Raw genomic sequence first — 23,726 nt, 5'->3', positions numbered from 1 at the left:
CCACACTGTTTCTTATACAGGCCAGGATGCTCTTGGCCTTCTTGGCCATCTGAGCACACTGCTGGCTCATATTCATCTGACTATCAACCAATACTCCCAGGTCCTTCTCTGCCAGGCAGCTTTCTAACCACTCATCTCCCAGCCTGTAGTGCTGCTTGGGGTTGTTGTGCCCCAGGTGCAGGACCTGGCCTTGTTGAACTTCATATAGTTGGCCTCAGCCCATCGGTCCAGCCTATCCAGATCCTCCTGCAGAGCCTTCTTACCCTCGAGCAGATCGGCAGATTGTCATCTGCAAACTTACTGAGGGTGCAATCCCCTCATCCAGATCATCAATAAAGGTATTAAAGAGAACTGGCCCTAGTACTGAGCACTGGGAGACTCCGCTAGTGACCGCCCTCCAACTCGATTTAACTCCATTCACCATGACTCTTTGGGCCCAGCTACCCAGCCAGTTTCTAACCCAACAAAGTGTATGCCAGTCCAAGCCAAGAGCAGCCAGTTTCTTGGGGAGAATGCTGTGGGAAACGGTGTCAAAAGCTTTACTGAAGTCAAGGTAGACCACATCCACAACCTCTCCCTCATCCACTTTGTGTGCCACTTTGTCATAGAAGGAGATCAGGTTTGTCAAGCAGGACCTGCCTTTCATAAACCCATACTGACTGGGCCTGATCACCTGGTTGCCCTGCAAGTGCCGCATGATGACACTCAAGATAATCTGTTCCATGAGCTTCCCTGACACTGAGGTCAAACTAATAGGCCTATAGTTTCCCAGGTCTACCTTCCAGCCCTTCTTGTAGCTGGGTGAGATGGGTGTCACGTTTGCTATCTACCAGTCAGCTGGGACCTCCCCTGATAGCCAGGACTGCTGATAAATGATGGAAAGTGACTCGGCCAGTTCTTCTGCCAGTTCTGAGTACCCTCTGGTGGATCCTGTCTGGCCCCATCGACTTGCGTACATCTAAGTGCTGTAGCAGGTAGCCAACCATTTCCTTGTGGATTGTGAGGGCCACATTCTGCTCCCCATACCTTTCCACCAGCTCAGGGTACTGGGTATCTAGAGAACAACTGCTCTTGCTGCTAAAGACTGAGGCAAAGAAGGCATTAAGCACCTCAGCCTTTCCCTCATCTCTCGTCACAAAGTTTCCCCCTGTATCTGTGGTGGTTTTACCATGCTAGGCAGCTGAACACCACAACCACTCTCTCACTCCCCCTCCTCAGATGAGGAGGGGAAGAAGTAAAGGAAAGAACAACTCATGGGTTGAAATAAGGATAATTTAATTAAAGGGAAAAAAAATGAAATATTATTATTAATTAATTATTATTAATTAAATCAACTAACGGGAAAAAAGGAAAAGGGGAAGAGGGAGGGGGAAAGGGAATAACAAAACAAAACAAGTAAAGGCTATGTGGAAGTGCAGAGGAAAGAAATTACTCTCTACTTCCCACAAATGAGTGATGCTTGACCACGTCCTTGAAGCAGGGCCTCAACACACGTAGCTGGTGTTTGGGAGGAGGACAGTCGTTTTCACAACGAGAGCCCACCCCTCCCCTCTTCTTCCCTTTTCCACCATTTATTGCTGAGTGTGACATCATATGGTATGGAATATCCCTTTGGTTGGTTTAGGTCAGCTGCCCTGGTGATGTTTCTTTCTCACTGGTTTGCCCACCCCCCAGGAGAAAGTCCTGATGCTGTGCCAGCACTTCTCAGCAGCAGACACAACACTGGTGTGTTACCACTGCAGTTCTAGTTGTAGTGCAGAGCGCAGCACTGTATGGGCTGCTGCAGGGAAAGTTAACATCCCAGCCAGACCCAGTACAGCATGGAGATTCTCCTTAGTCCTCCATTTTGTTTTAATGTATTTATAAAAACATTTTCTGTTATCTTGAACAGTAATAGCCAGATTGAGCTCCAGATGAGCTTTGGCCTTTCTAATTTTGTCCCTACGCATCCTTACAACATCCTTATAATCCTTCTGAGTGGCCTGTCCTCTTTTCCAAAGATCATAAACCCTCTTTTTTTTTCCTAAGCTCTAGTCACAATTCTCTGTTCAGCCAGGCCAGTCTTCTTCCATGCTGGCTTGTCTTTGGGCACATGGGGACAGACTGCTCCTGAGCCATTAAGATTTCCTTCTTGAGGAGTGCCCAGCCTTCCTGGACTCCTCTGTCCTTCAGGACTGCCTCCCAAGGGACTCTGCCAACCAGAGTCCTGAACAGCTCAAAGTCTGCCCTCCAGAAGTCCAAGACAGCAGTTTTACTGGTCCCCCTCCTGACTTTGCCAAGAATAGAGAACTCTACCATTTTGTGGTCACTCTGCCCAAGACAGCTCCCAACCACCACATCTCCCAGCAGTCCTTCTTTGTTTGTGAACAGAAGGTCCAGTGGGGCACCTCCCCTGGTAGGCTCACTAACCAGCTGCATCAGGAAACTATCTGCCACGCCCTCCAGAAACCTCCTAGACTGCTTTCTCTGGGCTGTATTGCATCTCCAGGGAAGTTGAAGTCCCCCACAAGGACAAGAGCTGACAATTTTGCAACTTTTGCCAGCTGCCTCTAGAATTCCTCATCCATCTCCTCATCCTGGTTTGGTGGTCTATAACAGACCCCCACCAGGACACTTGCCATGTTGGCCTTCCCACTGATCCTAACCCATAGGGACTCAACCATATAATTTCCAGTCTCAGTCTCAAGTTCCACAACATCGAAACACTCTAAGAGAGCCACACCACCACCCCTTCTGTGCTGCCTGTCCCTTCTGAAGAGCCTATAGCCAGTCATTGCAGCACTCCAGTCATGGGAGTGGTCCCACCACGTTTCATTAGTGTAGATTTTAATAGTACTCTGCTGCTAAATAAGTATATTTATTATCCTAGTTCCTTTGGTATCTAAAGATATGTTTTTTAGCCCCCTCCCATTACTTATTTTCCAGGTACCTAATTACATATTAATGTAGATATTCTACAAGGCAGGAAAATGGTAGTGTTCACAGATTTTGACTGGGAAACTGAGAAACTAAATGACCTGTTCATCGTCACATGCAGTCCCTCAGAGAAGTCCAGATCTTTCCAGTGAATAGTAAGGGATTTACCGCTGCTAATAAACAGAAGAAGAGAAGTCTCTCGGAAGCACCGCTAAACAATTTTTGTTCAGATGACCAGATTTATGGCAAGTAAAATCCCTAAATTTTGGTGCACATATCGGAGAGAAGACAGTACTCCTTGCAAAGAGATTAGGACTGGTCACTGAAAGTAGACAGACAGATAAAAAGAGCTTTCTTAGACCTCATACAATGTACTTTTGCTTAAGTAATTTTCACATGTTCGCTTATATATAAATTAAATGGTCACATTCCAAAGAAGTTGTAACTTACTGCTGAGGATTGCAAAGATTTTTGCTTGAAAGCCATTAACAATGGTACTAGGAAATACTGCCCTGTGTAGCATTTTTGCTACTTGTTCCACATGAATGAAAACAGACCAACAGAGATGAGTCTAAAGAGCAAAAGCAGCATGCTGGATGATCTGGTTCTGCCCATTATGCTGCACGTTTGTGTGGAGTAAGAAAACCTGCCCCCACAATACACTCCAACCCTGTGCAATTGCTTAATCCATTGTCCATTCTCTGCCCGACATAAATAAATAAAATCAGTCAACTTTGTTACTTACCAAATCTTCCCATCATTATCCTGCAAGTCAGAGTATTCAAAGTTAGTTCATGAATAATCACTTTGAAAAGACAAGACCATGGGCTTAATGGGCCTTTTCCTGCAAGACGGCGGAGGGCTAACCACTCCTCCCATATCAGGAGGCTGAGCATGTTGCAGACCAGACTCAATGTGCTGCAGGAATGTCCTCAGCAGATCACCAGTGATGTCAGGGAGATGCATTTTAAAGGAACAGAAATGCATACTTATGTTTTATACAGAATTGTGATTTTTTTATGTTTAACTATTTTTATGAGGAAGAGTGAACGAATACATATATTTCTGTGGACAGTTTCCACATACAGGATCAGCAGAAACCACACTAGCTAAACCACACAGCTCAGAAAGAGCAAGACTACCTATCTCACTTTAATCTGTTTTATCTGAAGAAATAAAACGTCTATTGTATATTAATATAATGTAAATAATACTGCCACATATGAATTATATACACAGTCCAGTGATATCACCAGGCATATGCAGATGTTTATCAGCTAGGAATCAGGCCCCAGTTTGCACAGAGGAATTTTAAAAGTATTCAATGAATGCTGCTTTCTGCTGATGACTGCATTTTCTGTACCTATGCAGGTATGCAACACATTAAACAGTAACCTCCTTTTCTATAATATTAAGTAACACATTCATAATAAAACACATGCATAAACACACAGGAATATATGTAAACATCTTTCTTGCTAAGAAATGTCCAAGCCCCGCTTCACAGATCACATCTCTCAAACCACATCAGGAGAAGAGGATGAGCAAACTATACTGTTAAGAGCATAGGAGAGAAGGGAAGAATTTTGGCCCACAATACAGAGGCAGAACTTAGATCCTACAAAAAACACTATGGAACTTTAATGTCCACACATAGATATTATGATCTCATTTTTGAATGTTTCCATCTGAAAGAACTTCTCCACTGAGCAAGCCACACGGTACTTCATTAATCTTCAAAGTCAGAAAACTGAGCCAACTCTACAGGGAGTCAATACACTGATACACTGAAGGAGGGCTCATGTAAGCCTCTGTGAGATAAGTTGCCTTCAGGCCACATGAAGGGGAGTCTCAGCTTTGCAGCCAAAGTGTATGTCTTGCCTTTTCATTATAAAAAGAATTGTAAAAATATAAAGCAAAGTAAACCCATTGCAAAATCTGGAGAGTGAAGAGTTTTGTTTATTTATTTTTGTTGAACTCTAGTCCTCAGGTACTACATGAAAATAGCAATCTCATCTCTCCTTATAACTTCATTAGAGTATCATTTCAGTTTTGAGAGTTATTGCCTTTTGTCAAACTCATCTGTCCTCAAATTATCTACAACAGCCCTTTATTTAAGAGAGGCAACAGCACCAGGCAGAAATGAGTTACAAATGGTGACCTGCAGAAAGCAGGAAAAAAGGCCCACAAGGATCACTGTCAATGAAACATCCAGTTAAAAGCTTTTGTGACACAAGAACATCAAGAAGATACTTCTGTCCTTTGGAACGTATTTCTAGTGACAAAGTTATTTTTATATGGTTATTTATAATGTGTTGCTTCTTAGCAACACATTAAGGGATTTTGTTAATTTAGCAGGAGCAGGGGGAGATGATGCAGATTATGCCTCCATTTTGTTTTTGTAAGGAAATTCACAACATGCACCACAGAAACACGCTTTGAAACGACAGCATTTTGTGCTTACTCTGTCGTAGTCGTCAGCTCCTCTGTAACATGAGTTGTCTGAAGAAGGCCTTCGCGTTTCTGGAAATGATGATGGAGTTAGAAACAGAGACTGCATTAGTACAGAAGAAGATGAACTGCATTCATCATCTTTCAGAATTCTGGGGGAGAAAACTGAGTAAAATATGTTTGCTAAGATTAAGTTTTGTAGGGACAGAGGTGAAACAGCTGACATGGGAGGGTTCACTCCTACAACAGTGGTATTTATCAGGCTGACAGCCAAATGAGTATTTGGGAAATGTGTATATATTTGCAGCCAATAAACTCATTAACAATTCTCCTTTCTGAGACCAGAGGCAACATCATGCCTGGAACACAAATTAGAGAGAGTATGTCAGCCCCATCTTGAAGTCCCCAAGGATACTTGTTTGTGTCAATGTCAACCAAGAATTTGACACAACCAGCAGCCTGGCTCTCAGGAGAGGTCTGGGGCTGAAGTAACTGCTGCCCCCATGTCAGGGCCTTGATGTGCTGGCAAAGCTCTCAGTGCACTAAGGGGGCTCTCCTAGAGCAGGCATGCTACTGAGGCCACCAGTCACACTCCTGTCAGGAGCCATCATGGAAACACAAGGAACACAAAAAGACTGACCGGACAAGTGATTTTACGATAGATAGCATTCCCCTGTTACTGGATTTTGTTTCCTTGGGATAGCTTTCTGCATGAGCAAAAATTCTACAACCCAACAGAGTTAGCATGTGGTGAGACCCAGTTTCAAAGCAGCTTCCTCCATGGTAAGACACAGCCCCCTGATACGAGGGAACTCAAATGGTTTTGAGTCTCTCCGGAGTTTTGGACACATAGAATCATAGAATCATAGAATATCCTGAGTTGGAAGGGACCCTTAAGGATCATCAAGTCCAACTCTTGACACCGCACAGGTCTACCCAAAAGTTCAGACCATGTGACTAAGTGCACAGTCCAATCTCTTCTTAAATTCAGACAGGCTCGGTGCAGTGACCACTTCCCTGGGGAGCCTGTTCCAGTGTGCAACCACCCTCTCTGTGAAGAACCCCCTCCTGACGTCCAGCCTAAATTTCCCCTGCCTCAGCTTAACCCCGTTCCCGCGGGTCCTGTCACTGGTGTTAATGGAGAAAAGGTCTCCTGCCTCTTGACAACCCCTTACGAGGAAGTTGTAGACTGCGATGAGGTCTCCCCTCAGCCTCCTCTTCTCCAGGCTGAACAGGCCCAGTGACCTCAGCCGTTCCTCGTACGTCTTCCCCTCCAGGCCTTTCACCATCTTCGTAGCCCTCCTCTGGACACTCTCCAACAGTTTCATGTCCTTTTTATACTGTGGTGCCCAGAACTGCACACAGTACTCGAGGTGAGGCCGCACCAGCGCAGAGTAGAGCAGGACAATCACCTCCCTTGACCTACTAGCGATGCCGTTCTTGATGCACCCCAGGATACGATTGGCCCTCCTGGCTGCCAGGGCACACTGCTGGCTCATATTCAACTTGCTGTCTACCACGACCCCCAGATCCCTCTCTTCTAGGCTGCTCTCCAGCGTCTCATCGCCCAGTCTGTACATGCAGCCAGGGTTTCCCCGTCCCAGGTGCAGGACCCGGCACTTGCTCTTATTGAACTTCATGCGGTTGGTGATCGCCCAGCTCTCCAACCTGTCCAGATCCCTCTGCAAGGCCTTTACGCCCTCATTTGAGTCCACAACTCCTCCAAGTTTGGTGTCATCAGCAAACTTGCTCAAAATACCCTCTATTCCTACATCCAGATCATTTATAAAAATATTGAAAAGTACCGGCCCTAAAATGGAGCCTTGAGGGACCCCACTGGTGACCGCCCGCCAGCCTGACGCAGCTCCATTTACCATAACCCTTTGGGCCCTGCCCGTTAGCCAATTGCTCACCCATCGTATGATGTTTTTATTTAGCTGTATGGTGGACATTTTGTCCAGTAGGATCCTATGGGAAACCGTGTCAAAAGCCTTGCTGAAGTCCAAAAAAATCACATCAGCTGGTTTCCCTTGGTCCACCATACGGGTGATCTTATCATAAAAGGAAATCAGGTTAGTTAGGCAGGACCTACCCTTCACAAACCCATGCTGGCTGGGACCAATGACTGCTTTGTCCCCCAGGTGCGCCTCAATAAGTCCGAGAACCAACTTCTCCATGATTTTACCAGGCACTGACGTGAGACTGACAGGCCTGTAATTGCTAGGGTCTTCTTTCTGACCCTTCTTGAAAATTGGCACAACATTTGCCAGCTTCCAGTCTACTGGGACCTCTCCAAATTCCCAGGATCGTTGAAAAATAATTGATAGAGGTTCCGCGATGACATCCGCCAGCTCTTTCAGCACCCGGGGATGAATCCCATCCGGACCCATGGACTTGTAGGGATCCAGGTGGAGTAGCAAATCCCGCACACGTTCAGGGTCAGTTGGGAGTTTGTCATCCCCACCGTCCCGGTCCTCCAGCTCAGGGCACCCTGGGTCCCGAAGCCCATCATCGGCATTGAAGACAGAGGCAAAGAAGGCGTTAAGCGTCTCTGCTTTGCCTACGTCATCGTCTGTGAGGAGACCTTCCCTATCAAGGAGCGGCCCTATGTTTTCTTTAGTTCTCCTTTTTCCATTTACATATCTAAAAAAACCCTTTTTATTTTCTCTCACAGACACAGCCAGCTTCAACTCTAGCTGTGCTTTGGCCACTCGAACTTTCTCCCTACAAACACGAACAGCATCCCTGTATTCTTTCCATGACGCCTGGCCCTCCTTCCAGTAGCGAAACACTCTCTGTTTCCGCCTAATCTCCATTAGAATGTTCCTGGTCAGCCACGCCGGCTTCCTGCCCCGCCTGCCTGACTTGCGATATTTTGGAATTGCCTTATCTTGTGCTTCTAGGAGGCATCGCTTAAAGAGTGACCAGCACTGGTGGACATCGAGGCCTTCAAGAGCAGTTTCCCAGGGGACCTTACTGACTAGTTCCCTGAGCAGCCTGAAGTCCGCTTTCCCCATATCTAGGGATGAGGTTTTGGTGGCGCTTTTCCTTCTGTCACCATAAATGTTGAACTCAACCACTTCATGGTCGCTATGACCGAGGCGGCCACCAATCACCACATCTCCCACCAGACCCTCTCTGTTTTCTAGCAACAGGTCTAGGAGGGCACCTTTCCTAGTTGGCTCCGTTAGCACCTGTACCAAGAAGTTATCATCTAGGTGCTTCATGAACCTCCTGGACTTGCTCGTGTCAGCTGTGTGGCACTCCCAGTTAACGTCCGGCAAGTTGAAGTCCCCCATAAGGACAAGGGGAGTTAATCTCGAGGCCTCTCTTAGTTCTGTAAAGAATAATTTATCGGCGCTATCATCCTGGCCAGGCGGTCTGTAATAGACTCCCACAACTACATCCCCTTTATTCGTTCGTCCCTTGATCCTTACCCAGAGGCTCTCAACTTTGCCATCGCCAACCTGAAGTTCCACACAGTCCAGCCCCTGCTTCACATACATCGCCACCCCACCACCTCGCCTACCCTGCCTGTCCCTCCTGAAGAGCCTGTAACCATCTATCGCAACACCCCAGTCACAGGACTCATCCCACCAGGTTTCGCTTATGCCAATGATGTCGTAGTTGCGGGACTGGGCCAGGACTTCTAGCTCATCTATTTTATTCCTCATACTGCGTGCGTTTGTGTAAAAGCACTTCAGGTGCGTCTCCTTACACTCAGCACCTTGCGGATCTGACCAAAGGACCCCACTGGCACACAGCCCCTCTGATTCTAGCGTACCATCCCTTAGGTCTTCACCGGCTCGCCTGGTTTTAGCCCCTTCCCCCTTCGACTCTAGTTTAAAGCCCTATCTATCAGCCCTGCCAACTCCTGACCTAAGATCCTTACCCCTCTCCGAGAGAGGCGCATCCCATCCGGTGCCATCAGGCCCAGTGTAGCATAGACCTTCCCATGATCAAAGAAACCAAAGTTCTGCCGGTCACACCAGTCTCGAAGCCACGAGTTTATGTGAACAGTACGTCTTTCAGCTTCGATCCCCCCTATCGGAAGGACAGAGGCAAACACCACCTGCGCCCCTGATCCTCTAAGTAGTCGCCCCAAATCCCTAAAGTCTCTTTTGATCGCCTTCAGACTTCTCGTTGCTACTTCATCGCTACCAGCCTGAAAGACCAGTAGCGGGTAGTAGTCAGTGGGCCGTACCAGGCGCTTGACTTTCATGGCAAAGTCTCTCACCCGAGCCCCAGGGAGGCAACAGACTTCTCTGCGGGTTGGGTCCGGTCGGCATATCGGTCCCTCTGTCCCTTTCAGGAGGGAGCCCCCCATAACAATAGCCCTTCTTTCTTTTTTGAAGGATGATGTGGCAATGCGACATGTAGGTCGCATTGTCTTAGGCGCCCCCTCCAACTGGGACGGGTGTTTGTCTACTTTGTCATTTAGATTGTCTTGCTCTAGTCCTTCATATCGATTATTTAAGGGTAGATGAGAAGGTGAGGTGGGCAGAGAGAGGGCTCACCTACCACCCCGAATAGGCACCTGCCTCCATTCCCCCCCTTGATCTAGGTCTCCTCCCGCTGCCTGGCTGGAGGAGCGAACCTCCGTCTTCTGCATAACAGGAGACGCCTGTGCCGTGGCAGTCTCGTGAGCCTGCCTCAGAGAGGGTAGAGCGCACCTCCACCAGTCAATTTCCCTCTCTGATTCCCTGATGCTCCTGAGCCTGTTCACCTCCTCCCGGAGCTCCGCTACCTGGCTGAGCAGTTCTTCAACCTGGGCACACCTCCCACAGGCATACCCACCACTGCTGTCAGAGACCGACAGAAGGCTGGGGCACACTCTGCAGCCTAGGACCTGGACGGCTGCGTGTTTCCCCGAGCCCTCCGTCTGAGTAGCCACACTGGTGACCGTGGCTGGAGATGCCTCACGAGATGCGGAGGCCACGGTTTTCTGCCTGGTCGATACCATGGTCAGGTTCTACGCAAGCAGGTTACAAGCACCGAAGGGAGAGGCAGCTGCAAAAGAGCGACGATGAGCCCCCCGCGCGCCCTGCCCGCGCAAACTGCCACGCCCTTCGACGTGCCACGCCCTGTTTGCCCGTCCTGGTCGCCGCGCTCCTGGTCGCTCGCGCTCCCTAGGGGCAGCTTTTAAACAGCCTGGGAGGGGGCGCTGCTGGCTCCGCCCTCGCCTCGTCAGCCTCCCTCGCGAGGACAGCCGGGTCCCGGCGGCTCCCCCGAGTGGCCTCGATGCCGGACAAAAAGCCCTGCCCGCCTCGGTCCCCTGCTCCGCTGCAGAACACGTCTGCCCCGGAGCCGATCGCCTCAGCAAATATGGTACATATCTCTTGGAGGCTGGAAGTGTTTTTACCTATTTCACAAAACCTTCTCAGCACCTCTTTCCACTGAGTCTGTAGGACCCTTTTAAAATTATGGGACACAGCTTTATGTCTGAAAGGCGGAATTCCTTCCCTGCCTTCTTTATGCTGAAAAAGCTGACAACAAGAACTCAAATGTCAGCAGGCATCTAAGAACTGTATCCTGTCAGAATAACTGACAACACAGTTAATAAAGAAAGCTGCTAGCTCTGGTAAGCAGGGAAATGACCACCCCCAGGCACAAGCCCTTTATACATATGCCATCTCAATAATTTTCACCAGCTGAACCCCAAACAAGAACTTATTACGGAGTACAGCTTTGAAGAGAAGCACATCCTTCCCCACAAGCAATCTAAGACATACAAACTGAAATTAAAACAAACAAACAAACAAAAAACAGTAACAAGAATTCCTTCCCTTCCACTCCCTATTCAACAGAATAAGGCGGTGCTGCTTTCTCAAGCCACTCAGGGAGCCTGGCTGAAAGCAGGGTGGGAGCCACTGTCTCCCACTGCTGTGCTGTGGCAGCTTCCCACTTGAACCAGGCCTTGTGCTGAATCCAGCCCGCTGGCCATGTCTTCTCATTGCCTTACTCTCATATCACAAATACACCTAACTGCTCCCCTGCAGGAGCCAGGGGGACAGCGCCAGAAAGTTTGGTAAAACAAGCTAGGATGACAGCATGGATGGGAAAATGAGGAAGTGTCTGACAGGACAATGCTTTCTTGCAAATGGAACAATGTTGTCTTTATTGCATCCCACCAAGTCTCTGCTGTACTTGCATCAGTTTCTGGACTTTCCAGTCACCCTGTACCTCAGGGAGAAGATGTTAAGCCCTGTGAACAAAAGCTCAGTGACTGGTGACCAGTGGGTAATGCCTCCAAGCAGCTGACAAGAAAGAGAAATGGACACCCACACTGATTCCCCAGTGGGTGGAAATGGCAGTGCTTCTATGCACCTCTCTCAGAGGCAGCTGAGCATGCTGCTCACATGAGCCTAGGTCCCGTGGCCTTGCAATCCAAAAACAAATGTCATCCTTTGATAAAAGTTGGATTCTTTGCATAAGCGCCACCAGACATATTTATTCTTCATGCCGCCTTGCGTCTGACCTTTCAGTCTGCAACTCAGACTACAAGGGAATTACTGCAAAAATACCTCAGATCTCCCAGCAGCACCAAGATGGGACATGCTGCAATTTTTTAAAATGGGGAAGAGGAAAGCTAAGTGCAGAAGAAAGCAATTACTGAGCCTTGCAAAAATAACCAACAAAGAGCCTTACAAACAATTTTTACACTTATTCCTGAGAACATTTTTGCTTTCCTGAATTATAGTATTCCTTCATCATACAAGTTCATGTTTCAGTTATCAGAAGGACAAGTCAGCTGGAAGAAAAATCACAGGATTTTCAGTTCTCACTGGAGCCACACACTGAAATCACAAAGTTTCAACCATTCCTGCCCTCACTGAGGAGGGCTAGAACAGGAAAATGCTCATTGATACCAGAATTAAAACATGTACTGTCTTAGATTCATAACTCAACACTTGAAGCAGCTGTCAACAGTATCTTAAGTAAAAGACTCACCTAAACCCTTGCTCTGCTAGGACACTTCAGATATAACTCGGACTTCTATTGCCATTCTCACACTTTCTATTTCACTCAACAACAACAGCCAACACCAAACAAACTAACAATAATTAAAAAATAATAATAAAAAAAAAAAGCCAACAAATCTGGGGGTTGATTTCAAAACAGGTTTGAAAGTAACTTGGTTTCAGGAGCTTCACTCTTGAGAGGGGCTACCTCATGGTGCCCATTATAAAACAATGTGGTGTTTTTATGCTGGGTTAATCTTGTTACTGTTTTGGGTAATACAGTAGGTAAACTGATACATAGATAAAGGTTCTTCCTGCCAGGGAAAGTAAAATGGAAAGTCCTCTCCAAAACAATTGTGGATTTTCTAAACAAACTACACAGTGCAGGACCAAAAGAAGACAGTGTATTATTTGACAGATAAAGATCCAGCTACATATCTTTCTCATAACAGCAGCTGAGGAAAGTCTCAGTCTGTCACCTCAAGACTCAAAAGGGTAGAATTCAAGGGAAGGCAGAATCACTACCAGTCTGTGGAGATCTTGATAAATACTTCTCATGTAGCACGGTGCTATCATAATACTATTTCATTTTGTGGACCAGGTCACTAAAAATTAGAGAAGAGAAAGCCCACACTTCTGCAAGCTAAAAAGGTGTTTGGCATTGCTCTTGGATGGGCTATGAAAACGTACACAGCTTCATTAAGCACTAACTTGCTAAGCCAGTATGACAGTTATTTTCACAGTGTAAACACAGCCCTTTTGGGCAAGAAGCACTTCGCACATCTGTACAACGTGCGAACAGCTCAGATAAACTGATAATGTTAATTCTAAGTGCCAAGGACACCCATTAAAGTGAGACTTATCTAGTTTTGAAAACTTCAGTATAAGTTTTGCACAATACTCCCATAAGTCTTGCACAATACTCCCATATCTTTCAAGGTTTTGTTGCTCCAGGGCCAATATTGCAAAGAAAACAAAAAAGTCTCTCTAAAAACTATTGATTGATCCCCTTAAATGCATATGCAGGCAAGAAGAGGCATCTACCCAAAACCTCTCTGAGCAGCCATCTTAAATTAATTGTGATCTAGTTTGACAGAATCCTAACAACGACTGGGATCTGTAAAAAGAGATCATTTAACAATTAAATTGATAATTATAATAATTATCTTCTTAATAATAGTATTCTTACTTGGATTGGGAATAATGCTAACCTCATTAACATTTTTCTATTTGTCAGTGTAACAAAGACTAAATAAAATCCATTTAAAGAGATTTGTGTTACTAAACCAGCATGCATTTTTAGACTAGATTATGAATGCTGAACTACAAAAATTCAATTTACCAAACTCTATGGCCAAAATAATTGCCTTCTGCAGGAACACTGCAGAAGGAACATGTTTCAGTGTATGCTGTGTTTTGCTTTCCACTTAAATAAACAAACTGAAGCCTAGCAATGTAACAAGTCTCCTAGTACACAGGCCCAAGTATGGTAAGCTCAGAACCAGCAGTTGCCATAACCATCCCCAGGACTCAAGGCTCTAGGTCCAAGGGCGAGAGTTTACAGCTCTCAAGCTTAAATTAACCCTCCTTGTAAATAACACGGGAGTTTCTTCCTTCCTTCCTTCCTTCCTTCCCCTAGCTCCTGTCAGCATTCATTTCATTCCATCTTCATCTCAGCCCTGTCTTATCTTCAGTCTCAGAGGGCCCAGGGAATAAAATTCTCTCTGTAGGTGTCCTCTCTATATCCCATATATATACATAACACTATATATAACAGGAAAGGATGTGAAAATACGTTCTCCACAGACTTGCCTACACTACAGAGATGGAGGATCCTGAAGCTGTGAAATAAGGATGAGGAAAGGGAAGCTTTCCCTCTTTACCTAAGTGTTTATTTTTTTATTTTTTATTTTTTCCCCCTCACACACTGCAGCTACAAAACACGCTTTACTGTACAGGGCAGAAGGAAATTTCAGGCATCAGGGTGACAGAAGACTGTCACCTTGTATTTGTATTTTCTCCTTACTTTTCTAAGGTAGTCAAGAAAATAAGAAAAATAAAAGTCTTCTATTTACATTCATGTTACTTTATAACTAATTCACCTTTCCTAAAATGAGAGAACTACAGGAGCTTGAAAGCAGCTTAAAATCCTCTATTAAAGAGAATGCATAACATTTACTGTGAGCTAGGGAATATCTGTCAATTACCAACTTACATCATACATTGTACCTCTAGAGCATTCAGGCATGCAGCCTGGAAAATGCCATTATTTAAACTTAAAGCAAAATGGGGCTTGCCTAACCAACTACAATGCAATTGCATCTTGTAAGAGGATCTACATTTGCAAAATAGAGTCCAATATTACTTTATCTTCTTGATTTGTTAAAGGAATCCTACTACAGCTTGACAGCTCTAACAGCAACTGGCACATACAGAAGGCATTTCTACCGCCTTTTGCCAGAAGCTGAGCCTGCCTCGCAACAACAGTGCCGAGCACCACAGCAAACAGTCATGGCATGATCAGAAAGAGTAGCCAGCTGCAACAGATCTGTCTGGTGTTCCAACAGCTGCTCAGAAAAAATGGGTTCACATGCTGCAGATAGTACCACCCAGCTTCAGCTGGGATAGAAGGCAAGATAAAAAGCAATAGTAAGTATGCTCTGAAAGCAGAGTCTTTGTACACTGAAAGGAAATGGTCAACACCATGCAGGGAAAGGAAGAACTATAGCATTATCTAGGGCAGGAGGGAAGAAGTCAAGGTTCCTCAGGTCAGATCTATTCTCCATATTTAAGAAAAGCTAACAAAAACACAAGGCTGTGCAAAAAATGATGAAACTCTGTTACTATGCCAAGGAAAACAACACGTCTAAGTCTGAATAGTAAGTTACTGGGGAAAAACAACACCAGTAATAGGCTTCCCAGACTGAGGAGATTCTATGTGCTGAAAATCCTTTCTGTGTTACTTGTGTCAATGGTTTCTTTAAAAAAAAAAAAAAAAAAAAAAAAAAAAAAGGCAAAACCATTTTCTAAAGTGCCAGAAGTTACAGACACAACTATTTTATACAAAATCCCATTACATGATTTTGGCTTCATATTGCATTAGAAAATCACAATCATTTAGGTTGGAAAAGACCTTCAAAATCAAGTCCAACCGCCACCTAACACTACCAAGTCCATCTCTAAACCATTTCGCTAAGTACCACAATCACATTTCTTTTAAATACCACCAGGGATGGGGACTCCACCACTTCCCTGGGCAGCCTGTTCCAATGCCCTTTCCATGAAGAAATTCTTTCTGATATCCAGAATATACCTGCCCTGGCACAACCTGAGGCCACTTCCTCATGTCCTAAAAAGGAGGTCCTAAGCATATGAGAGATATGATGTTCTTGGAATCACAATTAAGTACACAAAATGCATCCCCAGGACTGGGACTCACTGAACAACTAGGACAATCATATTCTAAATAAGTCAGGAGCAGATAGGAGCAACCTGGTAGCATTAAATTAGAGTGATTGTTTTGATCAAATTTTCATATGACTTTATACTCACCCGTACAACTACCACTTGTACAGACACATGTTCAGGCAGTCGAGTGGGAGCGCGGAAATGCATTGCCAAAGCTACCAGAAGGTGAAGAATGGAAATCAGATTCTTGCCATGGATTGCTGCAGGGAACAAGGAAAAGGAAGCAAATAAAAGAATACTTATGTGTTATTTTAAACTAACACCTCTGGGAAAAAGGTAGAAGAAGTAAAAAAAACGTTTTTGGTGAAGACAATCTTCTTTTTTCCTTCCTCCTTTTCCTAAATTAATGAAGTTTACAAAATAATTTGACAGGTAGCAGAGCCTAGATTTAATTCCCTTCAAGCTACATAACAAATATAGGATTCCAGACACTTCAGCTCCCTCCCTAGTCAGTGAAATAAAACCAAGTGGACTCAATCACTTCCCTTCCATTGTACTGGAGAATACTGGAGAATTCTGCTTTTAGAAGATGTTCAAAGTGTTAACAAAAGATTACCTGGCTGTAAGAGATGAACATCACCCACAACCGAGGTGAACCAACTTCCCAAACTTAATTTTCACTTTTGGATCATAACAGGCCAAGCTGGAACACAGGGTACTTTCTGCTTAGCCTGTCAGAAAAAATATCCTTACACAGAATGTAGCATCTTTTGACTCCCACCGTGGTGGCCTGAAGGCTTAAATCACCCTCTTGTAATTGAATGGGTAAAAAAATTCTCATGTCTGTAGGATTCAAATTCAGGAAGCAAACAAAAAAAATTTCTAATGAAAGCACATGCCTAAAGGAACAGCACTTCAATTATCCCACGGCCATGTATGTCTGTCCTTAAACAAAGATCACAGAAGAAGGTACATGTTACAATCCAGAGGGTGTTTGTTAACACCCTCTATGCAAGTAATTAAAAAAAAAAACAACATAGTAAATCACAAAGAGTATGATCAAGCAATAGCTTGATCACACCCTCCTCTGCCTGTGAAGCTGAGACAGAAAGCATAGCTATGTGCTTACAGTCAACGTTCCACTTGATTGTCCAGCTGTGGGGTCGAAGTAAATCGTGGACAGCTTCCAGAACAGTCTGCAACTTTTGTTTCTGACCAATTTCAGATTGTGTCACTTCTGCTACATTCAGTTTACAGTCAGCCAATTTTTCTGTATTTGATGAAAGCAACAAAAGAGAAACAGGCAATATCAGATTAAATAAGGAGCTGGGTGGGAGTAACAACCACAGAGCAGTGGGGATCAGAGCTGCACTCTGATAGAATTTTTTCAGCAGAGTAATTTTCCAGTGAAAGCAAACCTTTCATCAAAGTGTGTCAGTTCCAATAAACCCTGTGACAGAAAACTGGTAAGGTCTGGCAGAACATGCTCACCAATCAGGTGTCAAAATATATAAAAATTTTCAGACAGGCAACAAGTTCATAACAATACTTACTGTGCCTCCTCTTTTCTTTCCCTGCTGAAAAACATGTTGCACAACATAGCCTTCTTTACACAAGGAATTTCCACTAGTTCAATGGATTTTTCTAATATTTGAAGTCAATTTAGGACAAAAAAAGAAAAAAAAAAAAGGAAATGCTTGGGTGGACATTTACTCAGCTTAGTGAGATCTATTTCAGGTTAGCTGAAGGTCTAAAGGAAGCTAAAGGAAAGTGTACCTCTTCAACTCATCAAGAGTCAGAGATTTATAGTGACTTACTGGAACCGATTTAGAAAAATACGCTGGTACAATATGGTAATGTCATGACATTGTCACATCATAGTTGATTAATTCCACAAGTGAACTAAAGAAGCAAATTTTGTAAAAGGCCATTACTACAATTTGAACTTTGTTTCTATAATATAATTATTTGTTGCCAAAATCATAGACAAGCCAATTCTTCTTTTCCTCTCCACTGTGGCCCTCATGCCAAAGACATAGGAGCTGAATGTCCCTCTCACAAAAGAAAGAAAGCTGAGGAAGGTTCTGAGAGTTCTCCAGCTGCCAGAGCAATGGAGACCACTCATCTCTTTTCTCCTTCCAATCTAGAGAGTCAAACTCACTGTGCTGCTGGGACTAGGAAATCAGGACTATATATTAATATATACTATATATATAATATATATTCAATATATTCCAACTATGTATTCGAATATTTAATACAAAAAAAGAAAATAACATACTTAATCAAAGCAGTTTTCACAAAATGGGATGGGCTTCAGAAACATTCCTAAGTTGTCAAAACATATTATTCCAATAATTAAAATATCTCTGGTCTCAAGTTCAAGAGTGTGTGTCTTCTGAGCATTTTTCATAGCTGTGTATGTTTTAAAATGACAGAAAAACAGAAGCATTTTAATAACCCAAACAGAAGAGATTTGTAAGTTATCAATTCATGAGTACTTTCAACATTTTGACTGTTTCTATCAATCTACATTAAGAAATTTTTATCATTATCTAAATAATCTTAATGGGAAAAAAAAAATCTTTAGCCAAGATGTCTTTGACCTTTCTTAAGCTGACTGCCAAAACACCTAAGTATTATTTTAAACAATCTTGGATATATATTTTTTTAAATAATCTGTCCTAGAAGATTCATTTGTGGTCATGTGTTATTGTTCCTATCTATTCTCAGCCCACGTGAACTTCCAAATTTATTTCTCTTTACCCTGACGCCATGTGCACCAAGCCACTCCAGCCTCTCTTGGTAGCACAACTTGTACCTTGATAAAATTAACTAAGCAAGCAGCCCCACGATCTAACAGACACTTGCAAATCTCTTACTCTAAATAGCTTCAGAGTAAGCCCACTAACAAGCTGTTGTCTTTCATCTGCCCATCAAGACACATCTTCTTGAAACATCTCTCACATACAAGAAGTAGTAACTATTACTTGAGGGTTAATGATCTTAGGTTGTCAGCCCTTCATGTAGGTAGAAGGACTTGTTACAAAACAGTGCAACAGTTACAAAAGGTGACTTAATTGTGAGGCCTCAAGCACCAGGAGCACCACTAGCATGCTTTGCTGCTCCTTGCATCACTCAGAGAGCATGAAGATAGATAAATTCAGGAATATAAGTCTTGCTGAAGAAATCAAGGTACTACTGAAAAAATCATGTTGAGACAACACAAGACGGGCTGAGTTGTGATGGCTTCAGGCTAGGGGAGAAGTATTTGGTCTCCTGTCAGATGCCCAACAGTAAGGAAATATGGAAAAGTCAGTCCAACCAAAAGTCTCAGGCCTGCAAGATGTACATGATCACCTCTCCTCCTATAAGATAAGCTAAGTCCAACTGTATGGCCATGTATGTACAGACATCTAAGCTCTTTCTACACATATGCAAGTCAGAGGGTGGAAACCAAGGCCTCCACAAACATGTTCCCAACAGCAAATGGCTATTATGAAATAAATTACCACCTGCCCAAACACATGCATGTAAGCACAGGAAGTACAATTTTGCCCTCTTCTTATCCTCTAATGTCAGACTGATATCACACACCAGTGACTATCTTCACCACTGAGACCAATTTGCAAATCCATTTGCAATACTTCTCCCTGCATCCCAGAAAGGACTCAGAGCAATGCTAGCTCACCTCAATTATTTCAAAGAGCTTCCAGAGAAGCAGCAGTAAGAAGATGCACACCTGTGGTGATTTTACTCAGGTGGGCAGCCGAGCTTCACCCACCACAGCTGTTCCCCTCTACAAAGGGATGGGGAGAAAATACGATGCAAAGGGCTCAAGGGTTGAGATAATGACAGAGAAATCACTTAACAAATATCATCATGGGCAAAACGGACTCAGCATAGGGAAATCAATAAAATTTATTGTCTATTACTAACAAGCTAGAGAAGTGAGAAACAAAGAAAAACTAGAACACCTTCCCCCCATTCACCCTCTTCTACTTCTGCCCCCCAAAGTGGCACAGGGGAATGGGGGCTGCAGTCAGTCCCAGACACTTCATCTCTGCCACTCCTTCAAGGTCACTCTCTGCCCCTACTCCATGTGGGGTCCCCCCCATGGGATGCCATCCTTCCCGAACTGGTCCTGCATGGGCTGCCCACAAGCAGCAGCTCTTCAAGAACTGCTCCCACATAGGTCTGTACCTCAGGCATTAGGAGCATAGTGCTCCAACTTGGGTCCCCCATGGGCAGCAGCTACCCCCAGACCCCCTCCTCCTTTGTGGGTTCCTCTCCATGGGCTGCAGCTCCGGCCCGGGGCCTGGTCCTGCAGGGGCAGTCCATGGGCCACAGTCTCCTTCAGTGCATATCCACCTGCTCCACTGGGGGCTCCTTCACAGGCTGCATCATGGAGATCTGCTGGGACCCAAGGGCTGCAGGGGGATAGCCTGTTCTACCAGGGACCTCTCCACAGGTGGTAGGGGAACTTCTGTTGCGTGCCTGAGGCACCTCCTGCACTCACCTTGGGGGCTGCAGGGCTGGTTCTCACTCCTTGTTCTCCCAGTTACTGCTGCGTAGCAGTTTTGTTTTGTTTTGTTTGTTTGTTTGTTTCCCTTCTTTTTTAAATCTGCTGTCACAGAGGCACAAACAACATTACATATTGGCTCAGCTCTGGGCAGCAGTGGGTCCTTATTGAGCTGGCTGAAACTGGCACTTATCTTAACATAGGGCAGCTGCTGGATTCTTCTCACAGAAGCCATCCCTGCAGTCCTCCTGCTACCAAAACCTTGTCACATAAACCCACAACACCTTGGTATTAAGACTGGCAAGGTTATTCACTGAAAGTTAAGTAACAATTTAAGACTTCAGTTCCTTTTTCTGAATGCCTTTACAGAACTACAGAATATTTCTCTTACAGAGTACCAGAGCAATGTTCAACTGGAAATTCTCTGTAAGAGACACAAACCACCAGATGCTATCCCAGACCTGGAATTAATTTGCATTCACACAAATACTCCTCAGCTAAACTAACAATACTCCACCTCACCACACTATGGCTGGAAGGTCCCAGTTACAGTCTAACCCAAAAGTATTAGAAGTACTGTCACTTTATTCCTCAAGCTACTTTTAATTGCACACAAATCGTTAACCAATTGTAAAAGCTTATGTTCACCAAAACACTGCAAACCTTATTAAAGGAGCGTATGCAGAAAATTCAGTAAGAAGCATCAGTTAGCACCAATGGAATTAGCAACACTAAGTCCTCTTGCCCCACTCTGACACATATATCCATAACCCAGCCCACTCTTGAAAACATGTCATAGGCAGACAGCTCTCAGCTTACTTAGCTGTTTCCAAGAAACTGTATGGATCTACATTGGCACTTGAAGCTTCAAGTCTCTTTGTTTGCTAAATATACCCCGATAAATCAATGCAACTTCATTAAAGTTCTTCTCCATTGTGCTTCTTGCATAAGCACAGATACCGACTGCAGAGATGTAAGGGGGTTGCAAAATCACAGTTGCTTAACTGAGTATATCCCCTCATGTATTATTTGCATAGAAGAGCACATTTTAAGTATGTGTCTGGTGTCATGCATTCTCTTTTTTCCTTTTTTTTTTTTTTTTTTTTTTTTTTTTCTCCCTTAAAAGTAATTCAGTTATGGCCTCAAGAATAGCTGTCAGTCCGAAAAGCATTCAGGATCAAACTGTGCAGAAAAAAATTTGGACCACATGTCTCCTGCTTGGTCTCCCACTGTAAACAAAAATTTCTTCACCTTTTTTCTGCCACATTTCAGCTCTCTGGATTATTCTTAGTCCACAAATCAGCTACCTGAGAATCATCCCAATTTCCACCCCTTTCAGCAGACTGCCTGAGAAGAATAGATGGAGAAGCTGACACTGTAGCTATCACCGAAACAAACTGTATCACTGGTGAGATGCTAAGTTGCTGCACAGACTCCCTGCTGTCTGCAGCTTTGGAAGGGATCAATTTTGGACTCCCTCCAGTCTTTGGGGCCACCTTCTCTTGGGTGAACTCACCTAGCAGCTTCTGCAGCACCTGCCCATCATAAAGGTCCTCTTCAAGCTGTTTGACAATGATTCTCTCCTCCACCAGCACATCATTAATCCAGTCAATTAGAACCTGGAAGTACAGAAAGAGGAGGCAAATGTGTAAAAAAATACTGAAGTACATTCCTCTGAGCAGTGATCAGGAATATAAATATATTCCATGCAACAATCAGGAATAGTAAACGGAAAGAGTAACCATATTTATGTATTTCCAAGTTACAGACAAAAAAAAAAAAAAAAAAGATATTTTTGCTTTTTCTGTTTTTAATTCAGGTCTGGCAACATGGCAACTGCAGTGCCCTCTATTTTTCCTTTTTAAAACGTCTCTTCATTCCACCAATGCTAAAGCAAGTAGCAACTAGCAGCTCTACAGCAATCACCTTTGCTCGTATCTAACAAACATGCTCTCCAGGTCCAAAAACTCCTGCCATCTGTTTTACACAATCAGCAGACCTGCCAGTAGAGAACTAGAGTCCCATGAACCCGAAGGCTCCCAGCACTCCCACTGTCATCTCTATCCTGAACAGACATGAGTAGTAGACCAGGAAGAAGAGCTTCAGAGAGGAAAGAGTGAATGCTCCCACTAATAGGAGCTAAACAGACCCACGAGATATATCCTTGTCATTAAGCAAAAGGACGACACATTTTATCTTCAGCTATTACAGAAGACTGTAATTAAAAATTTCGTCAATTGGGTCTGATAACCATTCAACAATATATGTAATAGTCCCCTTACGCTGACCACCATAACTATAAAAGTCACTGTCACCTGCAAAACAGGAATGAATGTAAAGAACCTTTAAGAAGAAAAGGAACTGAGTTAAGTTTTCCAGGTGCCAAAGATAATAATTTCCAAACAGTTACAGGAAAAACCGCATTGACTGTTTTAAGTTGGCAGGAGCGTTTTCCTCCAATTTATTATTTGGAAAATTAAATGACTTGCAAAATAATATAGTTCTCTGGGAAGAGATGTAAAGTTGGTGCTAAATCCTTAATTCATAAGGGGAGAAGAGTATTGCCAGCCACAAATGTGCAAAATACATTAAGGGGAGCTACCTAAAATAATGAGCATCAATTAAAAAGTCTACAGTTTTTAATTTGCTTCACATACAACTTGTGGATGCTTTAAATTCACTTTCTGATTAGGCCCCATAATTCTGCCTCTTTTTGGCAGTCACAATAGCTAAGAACTTTTTGTTTTGTTTTGTTTAATATTCAAGACATTATGAAAAAATGTAAATAAAACATAGGATTGAACTGAAACACACATGTATTGGCAATCCTACAAAACACGAATATTTGAGTATATTGGTCACATGGATATTTAAGTAATTCAGCCTACTTACTGAGGTTCATTGAGTCTACCAACTTCAGGGAAGATTTGTTAGGCTTAATGTTCAAAAGTAAGTTTACAATCCAAATATGAGATGCTTATGCTTCATCTCTAACCTGCATCTTCAGTACTTAAAAGGCATGCTGAAAATGTGCAGGGCTGAAACTCAGCTCTAAATAGCATAAGCAGCAAATTTTAGCTGGGTGATATGGCAACCAGTCAATTCACAGAAAGCAAGGACCATCATCGATGCACACAAATGTAAATCAAATCCTTTTGTCCCCTAAACTGCACAGAAAGAGGAAAACTCTCAATAATAAAAACAACTCAAAGTATCAAAAGTGGTCCTCTCTAGTGCAGGTAAAGGAAAGATAAAGTGACATAAAAAAATAGATGTGGATATAAAAGGATAAGCTCCACACCAGTTTAATTGCTCTATTGCTGCCCTCTAATGTTACAGGAGCCTTATCTATTACTTGAGTCATTCCCTCCATCAGATGGCCTCCTCTGTGTGGTTATAACTACCACCATTGTTTCAATATATGCATACAAGACCCATGCTCCCACACCCACCTAATGCCGTTTGTT

The 23,726-nt window shown here is 43.8% G+C and overlaps 1 protein-coding gene across 1 annotated transcript; it reads right to left on the bottom strand.

Moving 5' to 3' along the window:
* Positions 1-3,617: 3,617 nt before the first annotated feature.
* Positions 3,618-21,929, bottom strand: LOC118156862 (beta-parvin-like). Its single transcript, XM_035311090.1, has 5 exons — positions 21,776-21,929; positions 16,867-17,007; positions 15,882-15,997; positions 5,381-5,439; positions 3,618-3,681 (listed from the first exon to the last, which is right to left on the bottom strand). The coding sequence occupies exons 1-5, from the start codon at positions 21,927-21,929 to the stop codon at positions 3,654-3,656; spliced, it is 498 nt and encodes a 165-aa protein (XP_035166981.1). The 3' UTR covers positions 3,618-3,653.
* Positions 21,930-23,726: the final 1,797 nt, after the last annotated feature.

This window comes from Oxyura jamaicensis (genome assembly GCF_011077185.1).
Source record: "Oxyura jamaicensis isolate SHBP4307 breed ruddy duck chromosome 1 unlocalized genomic scaffold, BPBGC_Ojam_1.0 oxy1_random_OJ87290, whole genome shotgun sequence".
Lineage (NCBI taxonomy): Eukaryota > Metazoa > Chordata > Aves > Anseriformes > Anatidae > Oxyura > Oxyura jamaicensis.
The sequence above is the reverse complement of the archived record's forward strand: the minus strand, read 5'-3'. Positions and strand labels throughout refer to the sequence as shown.